This window comes from Rhopalosiphum padi, chromosome 3 (genome assembly GCF_020882245.1).
Source record: "Rhopalosiphum padi isolate XX-2018 chromosome 3, ASM2088224v1, whole genome shotgun sequence".
NCBI lineage: Eukaryota > Metazoa > Arthropoda > Insecta > Hemiptera > Aphididae > Rhopalosiphum > Rhopalosiphum padi.
In genome coordinates, this window is record NC_083599.1 from 12,100,182 (window position 1) to 12,116,703 (window position 16,522).

At 28.5% G+C, this 16,522-nt stretch overlaps 1 protein-coding gene across 1 annotated transcript; it reads right to left on the minus strand.

Moving 5' to 3' along the window:
* Nucleotides 1-975: 975 nt before the first annotated feature.
* On the minus strand, nt 976-16,488 carry LOC132924800 (E3 SUMO-protein ligase PIAS3-like). The gene is made up of 2 exons (XM_060989243.1): nt 16,390-16,488; nt 976-2,298 (listed from the first exon to the last, which is right to left on the minus strand). Exons 1-2 carry the CDS (start codon nt 16,486-16,488, stop codon nt 1,066-1,068), a joined length of 1,332 nt encoding a protein of 443 aa, XP_060845226.1. The 3' UTR covers nt 976-1,065.
* Nucleotides 16,489-16,522: the final 34 nt, after the last annotated feature.

The window sequence follows — 16,522 nt, forward strand, 5'->3', positions numbered from 1 at the left end:
GTAATATTATTAAATCGTATAATTTCATTATTGCCAAAGTCATTGAAATTTGAAAGTATACGTGTAAATTATCATTATGCATTGAAAAGGTCATAATACATATGTTGGCAGATTTGATACAATAAATGTTGCAAAAAATTCTAGAAGGCAGACATATTTAATGTATAAAGCAATTAATAAAATAGGTCCAAACCCAAAAATGTATTCAATACCATACGAAAATAGCAAAAACAAGAACATCAAAATGAGCACCGTCGACAAGACATCAACTTACTAAAGAAAATCAAACACATTTAAGGTTCGATGGTTATAAACGGAGAAGAAAAAATCGCGCAAATATTCATTTTGGTATTATAAAAATTATCTACAATATAAATATAAACTAAAAATGTATAATGCATGGTTAGCTTAATATTTAATGTTTTAAATTAAAAATGGATACAAACTTAACAAAAATAGTTAAAATTAATATTATTCTTATAAAATGATTTTGATTCAATTATAAAATAAAATATTACAGTAATTAAAATAACTATAACTAAAAGCTATTTTAAAATTTAGAATTGCTGCAATATTTTAGATATAAATTTGATTAAATAAAAAACATTAAATTGAGTTTTGTCAATGTAAAAATATTGTTAGAAAATATATTTTTAATATAAATTATCCTATGGATATTTATTACATTATTGACAGTTTTAATGTTATTTAAATCAATAATGAGACTTATATTCTAATGAGAAGGAATCACAATAGCCTACAGTAAGCTGTATCTTTATAAACTAAAAAATAAAAATATGATTTAATTATTAAATCCCAAATAATTAAGTTCAATAAGAGCAAATTTTTATACATTTTTACAATTAATTCGGTTTTGATGAAATGATCACTTTTCGTAAAATGGTTAAAATTATTTTTTTTTATTTACAGTATCTACAAATCTGTTACTTAGATTCTTCTTCTTTTCGAGGATTATATTTTCAACGTTTGGATTTTGGTATGATCTATATTTCACCATTGTTATTATTTCAATTATCATCATCATTTGACAATATAATTGTCGATTCAATTTTTTCTTTTTGAGTTACTTGAAAAAGCATTAGTTTTTGTTTCAACCCAAGTACCATCTTTCAATAAAATAACATTTTCACATTCTTCACTTACAGTTGGACTTTGAACTATTTTAAAAAAATATTCATCAATTTCAAGGTTTTCAAATTTAACTTGTTTCTTACATAATGGACATAACCATGTTTGCTTTTGTTCATTCATTTGTAAGAAACTTATTGCATCAAAACATTGCAAATGTACACATTCTACACCTCGTGCAGGCAGTTTCATTCTTTGCATAGTTAATGGATCCTTGATAGTAACAGAATGAGTGTTAACTCTAAAATCGACATCACTTTTATTAAGTTCCTTAATAAACTTGATAGTTTTTTCATAGGCGCGTATCGGTCTTTTTTTAAGTTCTACAAGCAGATCTTCCGAAGTTAATTTTTGGACTACAAAAATACCAACAATATAACTAATTGGTTCATCTGACCATGACACACATAATACATCATTTATACCTGTTTGTAAATTCAAATATTCAGTGAACTCTATAGGAATATTGTGTCGCCATGGAAATGGAATGATGCTGTCGTCGTCTGTTGATGTTGGGGAGTTTAACACAGGTATTGCAGCCATTTTTAGTTCATCTTCCACCTCTAATTCACCCATATTTAACTCAGGTAACTTACATTGACGACCATTCAGAGAAACATCAATGTTGTTAGGTAGACGTTCAATGAATGATTTCCTTTCGAGTTGGTCTAATCTTAAAATAATTTTATGCTTGTATTTTTTGGATTGATTATCCCACGATTGAACAATAAAATCTTTTATATGTTTTTCTATAAAATAGATGCTAAATAATTTAGCAGAAGTAGAACTGCAGTATAATGGTGCTAACACCGTTTTTAGTATCTTAAAGAATGGTAGATCATGTTCAAATGTTATGGATGTAGTGGGGCGTATAATGGCAGGCGTCGGAATTAACGATGTAGGTATAGGTTTGTTGAATAATCTACGTTGTTTTATCAGTCTTGATCGAGCTTTATAGACTTTTATAATTTCTTTTTTTGCCAAAGATTTTTGAGATGGACTAGCAGATGATGTTAAAAAATATATAAGACGGTTACATAATGACGTTTTGTCTCCATGTATTACCTGGTTTGGTAAAACACATAAAATTCTTCGTATATCTTCTGAACTAAATGTACGCACAATATGATGTAAGGCGTCATCAACAACCTAAAAACATATAACAACATAAAAATATAATTTAACTAGTAGGTAATTAAAAACATAATAAAAAAATAAATAATTTGTAATGTATTAATAGTAAAAAATATTTTTTCATAAACATAGGGCCACTTTTTATTCTTTATTTATTATTTAGTTACTTTTAATAAGTTAATCATAGTCAAGATTGTTCTTAAATTTAAATTATCGAAACACCTTTTTTACAACATAATAATTTCTAGAAATAATTGTTTTCCAATATTATGTATATTTGTATTAGTGTATAAAAAATCATTAAAATTATTACAAAAGTATGTTAATGCTTGTTTTAAACTTAAAAAAGAATAAATATGATCATTAGGTTAACTGTTAACCTAACCTATGAACATTAACATTTAGATCATTATATAAAACATAATCAGATCATGGAAAGCCCGAATAAAATCACCAATAATTAAAACACTTATAATAGAGTAATAATTATAAATACATTTCACATTATTCCATTATAATATTTATACGAAGCATTGCAAGATAGCTGAAAATATAATTCATAATATATTATAACTCTATAATAAAAATTTTTGTAAACGACATTAATATCAAATTATAATCGTTTTGGATTTAAATTAATACTTTTTGAGAAATTCGTTATAATATCCTTCTCTCTCCCCTCTTTTTTTTTTATTGAATATTATATGTCAGAGTTGATAAATTGAATGATATAACTAATGTATTTGTTAATTATTTTTCATTAATTTATGATACTAATAACTATCAATATCCATTTAAATGTTTTGCCCAATATATATATTATCAACAAGTTTTAGTTTTTAATGGTTTCATATTCGATAATAAATTTATTGATTTTCTTTATCCATTCAGTAACAAACCTAGTAAAAAGCCAGACAGTATCCCATTATTATTTTTATTAGATTAATAGTTATATATTAGTTATAGAATTTAAAAAAAAGCGGGAAAATATATGAGCCGAGAACAATTTGGCTTTCATAATGGACTTGGAACTAGAGAGAATTTAATTAGTACACAAATACTTGTTCAAAGATGAAGAGATATCAACTAAAAAGAATAATTGTGATTCAACGATTTATTTAGAGAAATCATTTGACGAGGTGAGACATGAAAAGCTGTGAGTTTTTACAGCTGAATAGCAAAAACTTGGTATAGATAGAAAAGACTTACAATTCATAAGAATTCTTTATTGGCGTCACTAAGCTAATATTCAAATAAATAATACATTTTCTAATGGCTTTGGAATTAGAAGAGAAGTTTAACAACCGTGTATCCTTTCGCCATTTCTTTTCTATCTATATTCACAAAAATTAATGTTAGGGGTTTTGGAAAATGCGGAAGAAGACATTTTCATAAATAGAAAAAATAGAAATGTTATTAACACCCCGAGATACGCAGATAATTTATTTAATTATTGATTTGGATTATTTTCGGCCTCATTTAATATGAGCATGAAACCTGATTTACAATTTTCGATTTTTTTGAAAATGTTTGTAAAAATCTGTTTTACTCCTTGGAAGAACTTTAATCTTCAGAAGGAAACGACGCTACCCGTTAATAAGTGCTTGAAAATTTCCTAATATTCTAAATTAAATTAAACCACTGTTGCCGATTTTTGTAAAAGGCGTAATTTACTAATGTGTGAAGCCTTAATTGAGCTAATTGGGGTTGACAATTTTTATTGTAAATCCTCTTCAGATCGCCTAAAAATACAAACGGCCAATCCCAAATCATATATAGATCTCTGATACATTTTCTAAAAGAACAGAATGTCCAATACCACACTTATCAACAAAAAAAGGATAATCTATTAGAGTAGTCATCCACAATATACATCTTTCTACATCCACAGAACTAATTCAATCTGAGGTAGAATTGCGCCTGTTTAAGGTCAGGCAGATCACTAACGTACTTTACAAAACCACTAAATGCCCACTTCCCCTTTTCTTCGTTGACTTGGAAAGTTGGAACTCACTGACCAGTCGAATGATATATTCAAACTATCTAGCATACTTCATACCAAAACAAAAATTGAAGAACCCTATAAGCTGAAGTTGATAAGTCAATGTCTTAATTGCCAAGATTACGGTCACACGCGTTCTGACTGTGGATACTCAACACGTTTTGTCCGCTGCGGAGACTCACATTCATCCTGCACTAAACTAAGAGACAGTCCACCCAAATGCGCCCTATGCTTAGACAATCACCCAGCTAATTATCAAGGATGCAACGCCGAACTAAGCCTAACAATAAAAGTAACTTTCTACATGATAATGTTAATTTTAAGTCTGCAACTAATAATCGTTGCAATAATAATTCTAACACCCACTCCTCTTTCCTCTTCTCAGAAAACATATGCCCAAGCCACGATCATCCAACGATCGCATTCATACAATTTTCAATGAATCCTCTTCATCTGATATTAATAAATTAATATCAAATTTCTTAGATAAATTCAATGCATTCATTCATCCTTTATTAGTTCTGCTTACTAAAGTTGTATCCAATTTAATTGAATAAAAAAATGACTAGTCTTTTACCCACCAACGCATCTATTAATTTTATAATTTAACACTAACGGCCTAAGAAACCATATAAATGAATTACAAATAATTTTACACAATAAACGAATTGACATTGCTATAATAACCGAAACGCACTTCACAAAAAACTCTTACTTCATTATTTCTGATTACAAAAAAAAAAAATACCAATACAAAATACAAAATACTAATTACTCTGACAACACCGCATACGGAGGAGTAGCCATATTTATAAAAGCATCTCTATAATTTCAAGTAGGTACTTCCAAATTTTTGTCAAGACTACCTACAAACCTGTATCTAATTTAACTACCTTACATCATTTTTTCATTTGTCCACATTCCTTAAATTGTAAAAATAAAATTGTATCCTGTAATTGTCAACATAATATTCAAAGAGTAACTCATATTAAATATTTAGGGTTAATATTAGATGAAAAACTAAAATGGAATTATCATGTAGATAAATTGGTAAATACTATCAGGAAATTATTTATAACTTTAAAAGCTTAAAATATATTTTGATATTAAACATTTGAGAATTATTCATATGCTGTTAGTTCAATCTTTAGTTTACTATGGATTACCTTTTTGGGGTGGACCCTATAAAGATTATTTGACTTCTTTAATACAACTATTAATAGTTTAATAAAAGTTATTATCTCGAAGCCGTTTTTTTATATCCAACAAATCAGTTATATATTGACTTTAATGTACAACGTATATCCATGTTCTATTATAAATCTTTGATTTTACTTGTATTGTTTGATTACCATAGACTATAGAGCATAATTATCTCTATATATAAAGGAAAGTGTACTTTACCAATAATCAACGCAGAGCCGAACCTATTTGAGTTATCGACTTGAAATTTCGAGGATAGATTTTTATAATAATTTCATCGGGCACTAAGAAAGGATTTATCAAAATTTTGATTTTAAAGGGTTGAAATCGGTAAAAATAAATTTTTACATGCAATTTATATATCTATATTAATCGTCTGTCTTGGTCTACGGCCGTCCGGTTAAAGTTGGGCTGTAGACATTTTTTATACTTAAACCCGGCAACGACGGATAATTCAGCTATTATATTATATGTAATTTTATTACTTTTTTTTACTGTAGATTACTATCTACTTACCTATGTAATAATATTATTAATATCTATACCAATATTTTTTATTTAATAGGACTTTTTATTAATTATTTATATTTTATATGATTTATTGATTTTGTTTAATTAATTGTTGAGTGTAAACAATAATAAACATAATAAAGAGGCAATATAATTGAGCTATTCGGTGTCTTACGCCTCAGAACAATTCATATCTACACGCCGATAAAATACACATACGAAAAAATGTCCGGTTGCAAGCACGAAACCATAAAGTAAGACCCTCGGGCCGCTGTGCCGTCTGTACCGTATTCCCGTTATCGGCCGACTGCTATTGTTCTTATTATATTATGAATATAATATATAGATATACAAATTACACGTACAAATTTATTTTTACCGATTTCAACCCTTTAAATCAAAATTTAGAAAAATCCTTTCTTTGTGCTCGGTGAAATTATAATATTAATCTATCCTCAAAATTTTAATTCGATAACTTAAATAGGTTCGGCTCTACGTTGATTATTATAAAGTACACTTTTCTTTATATATAGAGATAAATTAAAAACACTTAAAAAGAAAAATAATTATATTATACAATAGTATTATTTATATTATATTATTTATTAATGTGTATTGTATCTGATGTTAGATTGAATTATTCATACAATTATTTAAAAACTATAGTGAATATTACCAAGATAAAATTATTAATTTGACATTGTTTTGTTTAATTATTGATGTTGATAATCTTTATGTTAAACTATAATTAACTATACTCAAAATACCAATTATAATGTAATGTACAAATTTAAGTACACATACATTTTTATCAAAAATCTATATTATAAAAAGTTTCCTATTCATTGTAAAAAGGTATTTATAATTTATAATATATTTATAATAAATTTTATTCTACCTAAAAGTCTGACTAAAAACTGTAATATTATAGTAAATATTTGTTAAATATATAAAGTAAGATCAAAAATTATCATATCGGGAATATACTCACATTAAATAATATTAGATATAACAATTTAATGACACAATTAAACAACTTATTTTGCACTCATCTCATAATTTTACTGGTTCACTTAAAATTCATATTAAAAAAAAAAAAAAAAACTAACTTAAAGAATGAATAACTCGAAGATTATTAATTAAAAACAGTAATCTATTATCCATTAAATTATGTAAAAGACCTTTTGATAGAAACTTGAAATTAACATAAACCCTTTTTATATTATTATAGTTAAAAACTTACTAAATATATTAATAAGAAAAGCAAAAATATTCAATTATCGAAAAAAAATATTTGCTGCTGGTAAGAAATCTAAATTTATTTGGAGAATTTGAAAGGAAGTTACTAGTTAAAATAATAATTAATATCATAAAAGGCATAAATAGCATTGATAATCTAATAGAAAATGAAAAGACATCTGTGATGTTTTTATAGATTTTTTATCAGTTGGTAACGATATTGAAAATAATATTAAATCTACTAAGTTGTTGAAAAACCTTGGAAGTTTTTAAACAATAACTGTGATATTAAGGATTCATTTTTTTTTTTTTTCATAGGCCAATAATGATAATTTAAATTGAGCAACATATTAATAACATTAAAGACAATACTTATTTGTTAAGTATAGGTTAACTAATTTTATAATAAAAAAAAACAACAATATAATGTAAGAGAAACTGTATAATTATACTGTTTAAAATTGGAATAGGTTAATATTATAAAATTCTTAGATATTACCATTGAAAATTAAATAAAATGGAAAATTCATATAAATAACTTAACAAATACTGTTAGAATTTTTTTTTTATATATTTCAGGAAGTCTGGTTCTTTTTTAAAACAATTTTTATTTTTATTTTTATCCTTTGTTCAATTTATTGTTAGTTACAGAATTTGTATCAGGAGACAAGTATGATTCACATACTTATGATTTATCAACTAAAAATCACCCTTAATAGATTAATACAATTTTTGTTGTTGAAACCTATGTGTTAAAGCAATAACTTTGTTAACTTTTTAAAATTATATTTTATAAATAAATCATTAAGTTTCTACAGGCTTAAGCATAACTTAGCTAATATAAATCACTCATATAACACCCATTTCAATATTTGTATACCTATTTTTAAAAACAACTTGGTCTAAAAGCTTTATCTACAGCTACTCAAATATATAGACAATTTACTAATAATTTTAACTCTACTATAGAAATAGTTGGTGTTCCAACAGTACCAAATTAAATATGTAAAGACATCTTATTAAGTATTGCTAAGCAGTTAAATATCATCATAAAATATAAAAGAAGCCTATCACTTTCCAATAAAAGTAAATGATGAAAATAAAATTATATTTAAGAAAGCAACCATTATTGCAAACTACAAACGTAATAAATCTCTCTATCAGTCCAATTTACACCCACAGTGGCCAAAAGAAAAACGTTTATATATTAACAACTTAACAACTATCACACAAAACAAAGAAGACATCTGTATAGCAAAGCAAGAGAAAGAAAATACATTTGTATAAACAGTTCAGATATACTAGTTCAGAGATAAAAATGCATAGGGATGAAAATTTGAATCGGAACTAGATTTAATCTCATTATAATTTATCACAATGTTTTATCTTTTCTTTTTCTAATCAAATGATAGTTATTTTATTTGCTTTAAAAAAAATATTTTATATTTTCTCCTCTACTTGAAACAAATTTTTATCTGTTATCATAGCATTGCTATATACAAGTCCTTTCGATATACATATTTTATCTTTTCCAAAAACTAATGCACATAATACTATAAACATCTCATTAAAATGTATTAATATTAATTTTATGGTAATTGCAGTTAATTACTTTCCTACAATCCACTGTCCGACTACTTATATTATATTTATATTCTCTATTAGTGATGCCAGTAAGGTATATATTGTGTTGGCTATAACTACAATAGTAATATTCATATTATAATTAATATATACTATTACATAATCTAATAAATTGTGTATGCAATCAAATTGGAATTAATTGAATGCAAATATAACAACCAAATAACTTATCTATGGTAAATGATAATATTTTATTGAATAATTTTCTAATTTTCTAACAAATCAATTTCAGAATAATAAATTACAAGTTCATCAACTTAACATATTAAAAGACCATAATAGAAGTAATTATAATTTTATACATATGAACATTAGAAGTGTAAAAAAACATATATTAGATCTTCAATGTTTAATTTCATGAACCTTAAATTTATTTTTATGATAATATCTGTAATGTGCATATTATATATATTTAAAGTCACTGACATTCGATGACTTTGCTAGAATCCATATTATAGGAAAGCGTAAGCATCGATCATAGGTCATGAACCATGACAAATAGAACAACACCTCAGATAGCACGTAGGTGAACATAACAAGGACTCTAGATAGAACGAGAACTTAAATAAGAAAACCATAAGGTATAAGTATAGAAATAATTTAAACAATATTCTTAACAACCCCAAAAACCATTACTATAGCAACAAAGTAAAACAGTATAATAATGACCCAAAATATATGTAGAGCACTATCAATGAAGCCACCTAAGAACAGAAAAAAAAAAAACAACTAATCGCTTTCAAATACAACTAGGTGTAAAAACCTATACAGATACAGAACACTCGATTAAAATAGCAGAACATTTTAATAAATATTTTTCAAAAACAACTAGTAATGCATGCAATTAACCTAGAAAACAATAAAACAAATACAAAATTTAAAAACTAAAAAATAAATTATGAACAGTCATTACAAAGAAAAACTAAAATAAAAGAACTTCAAAATATAATGTTTCTTAAAGAACGGCACGGAACTTGAGCATGATGAAATATCCACTGAGATTATTAAATTATTTGATGAAACTACATTACAACCCATTAGTACATATTATTAATAACATTATAGACACTTTGTAAGATACCTGGTAGTTTCAAACTTGCAATAATAAATCGAGTCTATAAAAAAGGAAATAAAAATAATGTAGAAAATTAAAGACCAATAAGTTTATTAACAAGTTTTTCAAACATTTTTGAAAGGGTAATAAAAATAAAACTCTAATTTTCTACGAGAAAAACAATTACTTCCTCAAACGCAATTCAGATTCAAAAAAAGGCTAAGTACTAATAAGGATATTCATGAACTTAAGTAAAGCTTTTGATTCAGTGTCGCATCCCGAGTTAATTAAATACATAAAAATAAATGGGAATTGTAGGCAAACCATTATCATTATTTAAATCTCATTTAAAAAAGAGAATACATACGGGCATGTCTCAAGGTACAGTGCTGTGCCCTTTATTATACATTATATTTATATATGTTTCTGAATTAAACCAAACTAAATATAATTGGTAGTTTATATTCTTATGCAGATGATATAGCATTGATCACAACTGGAGAGACATGGTACTCAGCAATACAAAAAACTGAACTGTCTCTAAAAAAAGTTGTTTAATGGTTCTCATTACATAATTTAATATTGAACAAAAGTAAAACAATTTTATAACTATATCAAACTCAATTAGTACAATTCTAGATATTGTGAACTTGAGCCATATAAAACAAATTGCCCATCTACAACTTATTGTAATTGTTCTCTTAAAAAGAGAAACATCAACTTAATATTTAGGAATAATATTTGACCAACATTTGCGTTAGAATTTCCACATTTCCCAGAAAGTTTATAAGCTACGTAAAGTATATACTTTTTTACAATATGACTAAGCAGTTTCTAAAAATATTAAAGAATACTTATTACACGCACCAACTCAGTCATTAATAGAATATGGAATTGTAGCATAGGGAGGATCATAACAAGTATTCAGACAGCATAGAGCACAATCTTAAAAATTATATATAATTATTATAATTAGCCATACACCACAGTAACTCATATATTATGCTCAGTTGATTAAGTATTTATGTTTTAACAATAATATAATATTTTGGCTGAAAACTTTACAAAAATATCTCCTTCTTTTGATAATGCTGGTGTATAAAAAGTTAAATGTAATTGTAATAAATTGTATATTGGTAAAACAAAAAGGTTTTAAAACTTGATACAAAAAAGACATAACATATGAAATTAAATTAAATAATATTTCTCCAAATTTTAAGTTTTCAAAACATATTTTAAAAAATAAACATCCATATTATTAGATTTGAAATAAATAAAGATTTAAAAATATAAAATAACCAAAACAATTTTTATATTAATTCTGTATTGGAAGGTACTTACTACTATTCTAATAGAAGAATTCATTGTGTTTAATATGTCGTAACAGATTCAACAGAGAACGACAATCCTTGAAGATAAAATCAGGAAATTGCTTTTTGTCCAAACTATCATTAGATTAACAATTGTTTATGTTAAACCAATCACGGATAGTGTATAATTCTGTAATATGATATACAGTTCTTATATTTTGTGATGGACAAGCAATTCGAACAGCAAATAAAAAAAAACCACACAACGCTGTAAATTAAAATATTACAAATGATAATACGAAAATAACATTTGAAGTTTCAGAGTTCCTGAAACTGCTATTGTCGAAAAAATTAAAAGCACACTCGATGCTCGTACTCACCGTAGATCATAATAGTTATAGGTTATGTATACGTAGCCCGTGTAATCGTAATTATACGGGTGTAGTGTGCTCGTAAAATCAATTAATGGATTCGTTTAAAAATCGTAGCATAAAACTCACACGTCCAGACGCCAAACGGAGCACGAAAACAAAAGTGTAATAAAAGTGATTTGTACGTGCAGTTGCTTGGTCGACTCAACAAAGACACACGCTACGACGCAGACAAAACGTAAACAACAAACGTTAAAACCGCGCGTTCTTCCACGTAGACAAAACACAATGAAATAAAAGATAAGACGTCGTGAGAATATGCGTACGAACCGTACTCCAATGTTTACCTCCTCCATGCCGAGCGATTATACAACCACCTGTAGCGCTCCGGTAGTTTGCCTCCGCATCGCGAGAAAAACTACACGATCAGACTGCCGCCATTGGTAAACGACGTCCTCGGCAGTTCGCGTTACGAGAAACGTTAACACGACTGTCTCCAACGGAAAACGCCCGACAAACACACTATGCTGAACAGAATTGAACGTTAGGACGTACATAGACGGGCCCATCTGGTGGGTCCACAGATATATAAAATAAAATAAACATAAATAAATATATTTTATATATCTGTGGGTAGGTCTCGCCGATAATAAATGGCATAATACGATATTGAAACAAATCAATTAGTAACGTACAGTGCCGACAGATGGCGCGAGCGATTTCGATGTGGAAAAAAAACAATTTGTTTACGGTCACGAATGTCGTTCGGACAAGGCTGTTTACTGCGACGAGAAATAATATTTAAATTTAGCCAATAACAAATGTTAGTACGGTACAGTAGGTGTTCGGCTGTAAGTACTGCTGTTGATGTATTCGTTTATAAGCCGAGGTAGGCACCTACTGTTTGGTAACGATAGTAGGTACAGTGAGTAGAATAATAATTTGAGAAATCGATAATATTAATATAATATTACATAATGGTAATATACAACTACACGAGTACAATGAAATTGTGATAATAATATTATTATTGCGTTCGCACGAGTAAACGAGTTATCAAAAGTCGAGCAAACTGCACACGCACGAATAGTGCGCTCAGCGACGACACCCGTCCTCATCATCTGTGGTTGTATTGTCGGCCGCCATTGTGCGTCTACGCGCAAGGCGAATAGACGAGTCGGTTGTTCGCGCGACCTTTGCCAGATTACGGTCCGTCGTCGCGTTTTCATATTATAAAATCGAGCTGAAAGCTGATATATTTTTATTTCTTATTTTTTTGACACAACTAATAACACACAGACCATAAATTATGGCGGGCCCGCGTAAAACTATTTCCCATTTTTACAGTCCTTTGTTACGATTCTTCATAATCAGCTGTTCAATGTCCATAATAATACAGAAACGGTGCTTCTCGAATGGGTGCCGCGGATGTTGTTATCAACTTATCGAAACCGTTGTTGTTTTCATGGATAATAAAGAATGAATAGGCCATTTGTGCATTTCATACGAGAATGAATAAGAAAATATTTTGAGGTTATAAACACTATAGATATAATAATAACCACAACATATGATTTATGATAAGACTGCTGTTAGAATGAGAGGCATTGATAGAATGTGTCTTTCTCTCTTCCCCATTCGGGCACACGTCCCTCTATTTGGTTAATATTGCAATGGCCTATTCATTCTTTATTATCTATGGTTGTTTTCGTCTGCTTATCACAAATTTAAATGGTTGTGCCGATTATATATTTTTTTATTAGTTTTCTATGTGTTTTACTTTTAATTTATCCGATTTATCGACTAACGACAAATACCTACCACAAGTCATTACTGTTACTCGTTGAAATGAATAAAAAGTAAATATTTTCATTTTGTTATTGTTTATTAAGTTCGTTAATTTCAGATTCATTTAGTTGTATAGGTGAAATAATGCAAATAACTAGCCTTCAATAAATTACAGGTTATATAAAAGTAGGTAATTTAATTTTTTTAATTTGCCTACCCCCCTCAGTGATCTCTGAATCCGCTATTGCAATCGACATACCGATTTGCTTAGCTCGTATCATGCTGTCGTGTATTTGACGCGAACAGTCCTGTCCGGTAAATTTACGCGTACCCCCCTCCCCGCGCTTAACCCTCGTTTTTACGCACTGCCACTTGAACGTAATATACGTGAGCAGTCAGTAGACCAGTGGTACTATTGTCGCGGTCACTTAACCTTAAACAAGCGGAGACTATTGTCATTGAAGTCACGTGAATGTTGTGTTTTTTCTATTGTACACTTATTCCCCTTCAGTGTTATCATCACGGACTAAGACCACATTATCACAAAATTTTTAATAATTATACTTATTATAGTATGATAAATTAAATAGGTACTATAAAGTAAATATCTTTATTTTGCTTTGAAAATTGAAAATTCCAAAAAAACCATCTTATTGGATCTAGATCCAAAAGTATCCACTAATACGGCGCTAGTAATGCTAAAAGGAAAATACCCTTTGTACTCCACCTGTTTTATAACATTTCGTGGTCGACCCCACATTCACCAACCTTGTCGTGTCTAGTCTTGTATATTTTTCAATTATTTATTTAGAAACGTTACATATTATGCCCGGAACATATTTTATCTTATTTGCCTACCAGAAAAAAATTTCGCCCGGTATCGCCCTTCCCCTGAATAATAATCATAATATACGCGAATGTGAAATAGTAATAATGAAATGCGTCATAATGAGAACAGGACAGTGCGACGACGCGAGATACGGCCGCCGTGATTCAAGATTTCATTATAATTTCTCATTAAAAAGTTTACACGTCTCCTTTAATAATTTAATTTCTAATCATACGATTTCGATAATTTTTTCAAAATGATTATTTGCACAATCCGTCTGATATTGTCTAATTTATTAGGTATTAATTAATTCAGTAGAGAATTAGTTAGGTTCGGTTAAAAAAAAACACCAAAATGTACTCTGTTTAAACTCCTGCTTCGAGATAATATAGTTAATATACACTGTCGTGCCACCATTATATTTTTTTTTTTACTTAGCTTGCGCAAAGACCATGGCGCTGGATTTGTCATAGTGTTGACCGAATGGGGAGTAGTAGTTACGTTGACTTTCGAGAATATTTTGGAATGATATCTATTGACTTGTTTACTTTATTCGAGTGTTACCATAAGGCTCGTATTGTCGCGGAACCACTATTCAGTATAGTTTTTATACGTTATGTTGACGAATGACGAGTAGTCATTGCATAGATTTTATTATAATTGCGTGTTGTGTTCGAGAATTTATTTAATAAACGGGTACCCAAAATTTAATAAAACCGTTTCTAATTTCTAATACTATAATATAAAAACTTGTTCATTAATCAGTTATTTTTCGATTTTAAAAAATATTTTCTGTTAAATTTTTCATTTTAGTTATTATGTTGTTGCATTTTCATGGTTAAAATGCATTGTTTTGTAGCATTATTTGTAACTTTTTAATGCCTTTATTGTAGGTTTTCAATGCATCATTCTCCTAGCCCCAGTAATAATATACAAGATTAAAATACATAAAAACTAATAAATTAAAGCAACTGTGGTATTATTTTTATGAAGTTTTTATTTTAGTTGTAATAGAAACAAAATTGTTTCAGAAAAAAATATTGATAAAAATCAACTTTTCTAGGGGCCCTTTAAAAACTTTGGACCTAGAGCCACAAACATATTATGTAATTTGGCCCTGCGCTGAATCATATTTAAAAGACAATTAAGTTTATTAATATATACATATATATCGATATTACTACTGACATTACGAAATTAAGTTCATCTATGAACGCGGAAATTAATTTATTAAAATTACGGAACCCCTGCGGCGAAACGACCGCTAGGTTCGTGACGGTCAGGGGCCACTATTGCTGTCGCCGACTAAAGTCGAAATTATAGTATTATATTTTTCAGCTTTTTGTTTTTGCCTGTTTCAATCGCATTTTCGCATCTCCATCAGTCGTGAACTGCCTACTATTGTAAAACAACATTTGTCAATATCGTCAGTTTTCGAATCGGTTCGGTTCAACATTACTAGTTGTTAACCATTTCATCAGGGAGTTGTCGGCCATCCTTGAATCAAAAACCATGTTTTACTCTACGCGACGTATGAATGTAAGTACCTTATCTTATTATTAGGGCTCTGAAATTGCAGGACCTAAAATCGGCAAAATATGCACGAATAAATAAGTATAGAATAGATACATAAATAATTAGTAAATTAATAAATATAGTATTACAGTCGTTACCAGATAAATTGAGACCGCGGTGGCGGCGCGATAACGAGAAATCAGAGGTTCTCCGTACTATATTATTACCGAAAATATCCATGTATAAACTTATAAACATTTTAAAACGGATTTTACATTACTAATTTAAAATCAAATATTCTGATTGTAATAAAAAATAAAAATTGTATTAATTAATAATAATATAAAAAAATAAAATAACCATTACACTACTAGTTTGGCTTACACTTGATGAATAGCGCCACCGCCGTTTCAATTTATCTGGCAACGACTGTATATATTTATATTTGTTATGAATTTTGTAAGTATATTAAGTGTTTATAACTTTCGAGCCCTACTTATTATATTATTGTGTTAATATACTAAACCAACGGATCATGGAAACCCAAACCACCCCTGGCTATGCCATTGGTATTGTAACACAGTACGCAACGTTGATGGTACAAAGTACAGTCACCACAGCGACTACACCCTACTAACAACCTGACGGTGACCCATGGGCAACGACGACGCGACACCGTAGACTAGGGTTGCCCAACTGGTGTGCCGTGAGGCCCATCTGGGTATACCGCGAAATTTCATGACTATTAATAAACGTTTCCGTAAAATTTCAGTA